This window comes from Apium graveolens, chromosome 8 (assembly GCF_009905375.1).
Source record: "Apium graveolens cultivar Ventura chromosome 8, ASM990537v1, whole genome shotgun sequence".
NCBI classification, from domain to species: domain Eukaryota; kingdom Viridiplantae; phylum Streptophyta; class Magnoliopsida; order Apiales; family Apiaceae; genus Apium; species Apium graveolens.
The window spans coordinates 220,331,769-220,338,544 of record NC_133654.1 but is presented as its reverse complement, the minus strand read 5'-3'; the positions used below and the strand labels follow the sequence as shown (position 1 = coordinate 220,338,544).

Below are 6,776 nucleotides of genomic sequence, written 5' to 3'. Positions count from 1 at the left end.
GGATTCTTCACCCCAATATGGGCCAAAAATAATATCCATTGGCCCGACCGAAGGCCCAGCTGAAGGACAGGGACATGTGGGCTATGGGCCCAATACAGCCCACTGAACGAAGGCCCACTTGACAGTTGCACTATTGGGCCGAAGGTCCACCAGGCCCATGAGCCGAAGGCCCACGGAAGACCACGGGATGTGGCCCATTTCTACTCCAACCGTTAGGATCATGAAATCCTAACTCCCCATTTTTACTCCTCCTCATCAATGATGAGTAACGGACGGACATTAATGGTAAATCGGGTATAAAACCCCCTTGGAAAGTAAGAAATAGACACTCATTCTCTCAAACACTCTACTTTCTTGTATTTTCTACCCACTTTACAATCAGGTTCTTATTCTCACACCGGAGTTGAATCGGGGAAACAATCCCTCGCATTCTCTTCAGTTTCAGGTCTCAGCAAAAGACGTTTTACGGAAGTCGAAGTCTGTTCATCCATCCGAAGGAATCTGGGCGTAACGATCCCCTTTCTACAATCTACAGGTGTTATATAGTTGAATATGAGATTCTAACTAACTAACCCCATTTTCCGCCTAAATCAGAAAGCCACTAATTCTTTAAACTCAATATTATTTATTGACATAACACAAGCGAAGCAGAATATTCGTACGCCTTTGTGGAATCTCGCCTATTGTTCGCCCCCTAACGGAGAAAATACATGAATACAACACGATACTTAAATAAAAAGCTTTTCACAGATGTTAAAATAGTAAGAAAAGAATAATTTAAGATACACCCTCCCTGTACGAGTATTTTCTATTTTTTTCATCTTATGTTTTTATAAAGAGGTTTTTATAAAGAGGATATCGCAACTGCAAAAAATTTCGATTTAATCAATTAATTTTATAAAAAATGTACGGTTGATATAATTTTTGAGATTTCGTAAATCCTAATAATTTTTTCTTTATCAGAGTATATATAATGAATTATTAAAATAATGTTTTATTTAAATGTAAATAATTATTGAATATACGATACAATGATATATATTTGTTCATAAATAACTAATATTATTATAATTATATAATAAATAATATTTAAATATTAAAACTATATTCGAGGTTTATTCCTATAAATTCTTCAGATTAATTTTTTAATTTTTAATTAATCTTAAATCGATATCAATTCTGATTCCCAAGCAGCTGAGCGCAATTAAATTGGGAAAAAATAATTCCGGATATTCATATTCTTTACCGGCATCTTTTTTCCTGAAAAGAAGATTTATATAAGAAGAAGAGCAGGAGGACAAACAAGAGTTGCAAAAACAAGACAAGGGCGGCAGGAGTGCACCTGCTGCTGCTGCTGATTCACATACCTCGTAACGCACACAACAATCAATATAATGACAGCAGCATCATTTTTTTCTTCTTCAGTCTCTAGTTATACTACGAAGCAGCTCTGTTTTTCTGTTGCTGTCAACTCTACTAATAGTACATGTAGCTTCACTTCTCTCATTTCTTCCTCCCCTAGAAGATGTGCTATTCAACGGACCGCCAAATTTTATTCCAAGAATAAGGTATCTCCGCTCTTTCTTTATTGCATCAATTTACGTTTATGGGTTGTTTGAATCGTGGGATTTCAACCGGATTAACGAAAATGGGGATGAGATTCTAATATTTTTTTAATATTGAAATTTCATTATTATTCCCCTTGTGAAAAATGTTGTAACTTGTAGGTAGAATCAATTATATCCTCAATGTATGTTAAATTAGACTACATTTTTAATGTATATCAGAGATGACATGATTTTGGATTGCCGGATTGGTCAAATATAGTCGAATGTGGGATCTTAGTCCTTCTTTTAAACACTTAAGTTAAACCTTTTTGACTTTTCTCTAGCTGTTAAACAAGTTCTGTTTAACTTAAAGCAGAGTGTCTAAATTCCTTACTTTTACTCAAGTTTAAAACGAGCGGGAATTTTCTGTAGCAGCCCGTACACATGAGTAGTATCTCGGGAATTCTTGGCGGACAAATGGAGAAGAATAAGCCGACGATCATGATTACAAATGATGACGGTTTTCAAGGCCCTGGTTTGCTTTCTCTGGTTCGACTCCTCGTCTCCACAAATCGATATCAAGTCTTTGTGTGTGCTCCTGAAACGTATGTTAACTTTCATTCATACACACATATCAAGTCTTTGTGTGTACTACACATACATGCTGGCGCACACACAAACACATTCTTCTGATGCTTGATATATCTATCTATAGAATAAAGATGTTGTAGCTTAATGCAAACTATATAGAGTATTCTTTGTCCTTTTGATGTAAGTGCTTAATAGAAATTCGAAAGTAGATTTTGAACTAAATTCGAAGTTAAGATTTATAATCAGCCGGGATGTGAATTGTGAAATATCCTTACAGGGAGATGTCAAATTAATTTTTGGGGAGGCACTCATCTGATTTACAATTTTTGTGGGAGCACCTCTATATTTTGTATAAATTTCATCCCTAAAAGACTAACAAAGTTTGTTCAAGGAGATACATGCCATCCATGTGCAGGAATGCCCCTTCCCAAATCCAAACTTGTTTAGAACTATAGCGACTTTTGACTCCCAGTCCGGGCTAATTTATGAAAATTATTAGAACTTTTTTAGCCCCAACATGATGCTTGAAATAAGTGAAACTTAATTCGAATAATTTCGGAAATACTTGAAAAAATGGAAAATTTAATCCTGACGGTTTTAAAGTTCCGGTTCCTGCTATGGTTACAGGTATACAATATTGTGTTTCAAAAGAAAAATACGACATCTGTAATCCGTACATTCAAAATGCATTTAAATACTCTCTTTTTTTCAATTTTATTAAATTAAAAAGTGCAGATTTTGGAGCTTAAAATTGTACAAAGAACAATTTATGTTTTTTCAAATAGTTTGTGCTTAGTCGTCCAGGAAAGATCACACAACCATGTTGTCTAAAAGTTCTTGCTAGAGTCAGTACTGACCCAATCCTTCGGGCATTCCGAATGCAATGCCTTCTGTATTTTCACAAAAAAAGAAAAAGAAAAAAAAAAGAAAAAGAGAAGAGAGAGAGAGAGAGAGAGAGAGAGAGAGAGAGAGAGAGAGAGAGATGATTAATGACGGTGTTTTCTTTTACAGGGAAAAGTCAGGTGTTGGTCATAGTATTACTTGGCAGAATCCTCTCCAGGTGAAACAAGTAGAAATTGCAGGAGCAACAGCCTTTGCAGTTCCTGGTTTGTTATCACTTATCCTTTTACTCACTAGTCTAGTAGATATGATCATTCATTTTCTTTAGAGCAACATTTAATAATGGCGAACACAAATGAAAATTGAAGATAAATTTTATACTAAATTATATTAACAATTACTTATCACGGGATTTTATTTTATTTTATTTTCATTTGTTGATTGCTATGAACACATTTCAGGAACTCCAGCAGACTGCGCTTCTTTAGGAATCTCTAAAGCCCTTTTTCCTGAAGTTCCTGATTTGGTAACTAGCTTTAATTGATTGTGTAGTACATATTTGACATCCTGTGATTCATGTAGAAGCTAAATGTACATTGTGTCCATGCTTAAACTGTAACTGGTCGCTAACGTCAATGCAAATTCAAGATTTAAATTATTTGTACAACTCAAGCTGTCTGCATTCGGCCTTCTAACTAACAACAATATTCAAGTAACTGGTTCATTATGCGTGACAAACGTTTTTTGTGCATGCAGCATACTTGCTTCTCTGCATTATGCTTACTCTCTTTATCTTTTGCCTAGGTAATCAGTGGCATAAATAAGGGTAGCAACTGTGGTTACCACATGTTAGTATCATCTCTCTCAATCATTTCTGGCTTCAATATAGTTACTGCATATGCAGTTGTTGATCTTTGTTCTTCTTTCAAAGATGGTATAGCACAATTAACTACATTTCTTAATGGAATGACAGATTGTATTCAGGAACAGTTGCAGGTGCTCGAGAGGCCTTTTTAGAAGGTGTACCTGCTATGTCCATATCATATGACTGGTAGGGAAACAATTTTTATGCACTATGTATCGCTTGCAATCATCTTCTCAATCAATATAATACAAATACTTCTGGATCAAGCCTTCTTCTAAATATTTTTGTGTTGTTTACTGCAAGGGTCGGGAGTAAGAGTACTGTTAAGGACTTCAAACTTGCTGCTGAGGCTTGCTTACCCATTATAAATGCAGTTATGGCAGATGTCAGGAAGAAAATATACCCTCAGAAATGCTTTTTGAATATAGATCTGCCTACAGATGTTTTGAATCATAAGGTGAGGTTTACATAGCTTTAGTAAAAATTATGTCTTTAAATGAATAAACTGAGAGCAGAAGATTAACTAAGAAGCAACAGCTTAGAAATCCTTATCTACTGCATATACTGTTAATATACTGCATTAATCAAGATTAATGCTTAACTTCGGCTTATTTAGTCATCTCTTCTATTTGTCAATGGTATACTCTTTAATTTAAATTACTTGTTGCCAATAGCGAAAACCTGCACACAAATATTACCTAACAAAAAAAATGCCATTCTTAAATTTAATTCACCTGCTTACCATATTGTGATTTAGGTTTTCAGCTTACACTATGATAATCTATCAATCAGTTTGCTACATAATTATAAATAATATTGGCTTGACGGGTATTTGTATAGACAAATTGCATATGATTGTGAAGACTAAAGAGAAGGAGAGTAGCCGTAGTATTGGTAGAAGCCTACAGTTCAAATAGGTCTAGATTTAACTCAACTAAAAGGCTTTTACTCACTGTTAATTTTAATAGGAGTCGCGTATCATTATAGTACAGATGCCTGCCACATAAGCATATTCTAACGGTCACGCCACATATTAGTTAATTTACTTTATTGATTTAGGGATGAATGTAATTTCTGCATTTTGCTTCGTAGTTGAACTGAAAGTTCATAAAAAATTCCTTTGTTTTTAGCTTACGCATGGACGACTCACTAATTTGTTTATAAGATTTTGAATTAAATAAGCTAATTTACACTTCAAGAAGTAGCATATTTTCTACCTACATAAAGAACAAATGACTGTAATTTTTTCCATAAGCATAAGAATTTAAGGATTCTACATGAGATACTTTTCAATCATAAATTAATAAAATTTCTGTCCTTAGTTTTAAGTATTCATAATATTTTACAGATTGAAAGACGGATGAACCAACCAAAAGCTAAAAGATTGACTGCATTTGTTTTATGAGTATGTTGATATGTGCAAGACTGCAAGTATGCATGCATGTAGAACATGATAGTATAGTGTGTTATCAACAAAAAGAGCCATTACTATAGCAACTACAATCTAAAATTAAGGCATGTTGTGAAGTTGCGTTATCACGGTGACAATATAGTAAAGTACATAACATGTAGCTCAACTTCAGTTGTGGTTGTAGTAATCAAATTGTTTTGCTCCTTTCACAGGGATATAAATTGACAAAACAGGGCAAGAGTATCATCAAAATGAGATGGAAGAAAATTACTTCTGAAGAACAAATTGGAAAAATATTATCGACAATGACAATGGAAACAAATCATTTAGAAGATATGGAAAAGAATGCTGCAGAAGTATCACAAGAGTCTCAGGATAGTCTCCTTTTTATGCGAGAAGTAAGATATCCGTCTCTTAAAATCCCTTTCCTTTCCCTATATCGTTGTTACATCTTTCCTCCTAAGAAATTACTCTTTCGATGTATAATTGTTATGATTATTCTTGACTTCTTATCATGTGATTTTGATGCAAGTATATTTTTCCTTGTGCAATGTATAACATTTTTAAAATTGCTAAAATGATATCAAATTATTTACTTTCCTAAAAAAATATGTGGAATACCATCCCGCAGTACAAGAAAAAACTAGGAAAACATAGTCTCTCCAGTGCTGCTTCTTGAAAGTGCAGTGTTTTCTGGGTTTTGTAGCTTGCTAAGCATCCTTGTTTTTGTTTTACATGTTCTACTTAACAGTTAACATTCTACTCATTGCTTTCTCAGATTGTAGGAATTGAGATTGGAGAAAAAGATACAGACTACCACTCCCTTCGAGAAGGATATGTATGTAATTATTATAATTTACTTGGTAAACCATCTGAAACAAAGAGAAAAATAAAGACTAATGTAACATGCATTTCTCATTTCAGATCACTGTTTCCCCTCTTAGTGCATTGTCTCACGCAGAGACAGACAGCGAGGCATACTTTAAAGACTGGCTTCCGAGTGTGACCGGGTGCCTCTCATCTTCAGCTTTGTGATACAATCATTTTTCTTCTCAAGCTAATTAATCTGGGAGGAAAGTTAATGCAATTTTTTTGTTTTTGAGGTCTTGTAAACCTCTTTAACTATCTTATGAACTAATAAGTCCAACATTATCATTTTCTTGTGTGAAACAGGGGAAATCAATAATATTTTAAATATTTATGTTCCTTTTCACCTTTTCTTTTCGTCCCAGAAAGTATATATTCTTTGTCTCTTGGCTCATTTTTCCGGAAACATGATTCTAACATTCTTGCAGTAGTAACAACTTTCTCTTACATTTCAAAACTTCAGAATTGGGCTTTAGCAAACACTTCATGATTATGTTGAGACATTCAGTCACCAGTGCCTTTTAATAACCTTGAGGTCCTCTTATCTTAATAACTGTAGGTTTGGGCCATTTGGCCTATAACCTTGAATGTAACAAATGTGTTGAGGTCATTGTCGAATTATATAATTGTATGCAGATAGGAAAACGCTGGAGAT

General features: G+C 34.1%; 1 protein-coding gene across 2 annotated transcripts; it reads left to right on the top strand.

Annotated features, from left to right (window-relative positions):
- Positions 1-1,254: 1,254 nt before the first annotated feature.
- LOC141676515 (uncharacterized) lies at positions 1,255-6,460 on the top strand. Of its 2 annotated transcripts, none has more exons than XM_074482176.1 (10): positions 1,255-1,568; positions 1,980-2,152; positions 3,150-3,244; positions 3,440-3,504; positions 3,783-3,826; positions 3,952-4,029; positions 4,147-4,300; positions 5,467-5,652; positions 6,033-6,092; positions 6,179-6,460. In XM_074482176.1, the coding sequence occupies exons 1-10, from the start codon at positions 1,395-1,397 to the stop codon at positions 6,287-6,289; spliced, it is 1,140 nt and encodes a 379-aa protein (XP_074338277.1). In that variant the 5' UTR covers positions 1,255-1,394; the 3' UTR covers positions 6,290-6,460. The 2 variants fall into 2 exon arrangements, with proteins under 2 accessions (XP_074338277.1, XP_074338278.1); XM_074482177.1 differs by having other exon boundaries at positions 1,256-1,568; positions 1,983-2,152.
- Positions 6,461-6,776: the final 316 nt, after the last annotated feature.

Excerpts from the sequence above, each read along its gene's own strand:
- LOC141676515 (XM_074482176.1), top strand. The coding sequence starts at position 1,395 with ATGACAGCAGCATCATTTTTTTCTTCTTCAGTCTCTAGTTATACTACG. Across the intron at positions 3,245-3,439 it reads AACAGCCTTTGCAGTTCCTG|GAACTCCAGCAGACTGCGCT; the intron begins GTTTGTTATCAC and ends AACACATTTCAG. Across the intron at positions 4,301-5,466 it reads CAGATGTTTTGAATCATAAG|GGATATAAATTGACAAAACA; the intron begins GTGAGGTTTACA and ends CTCCTTTCACAG.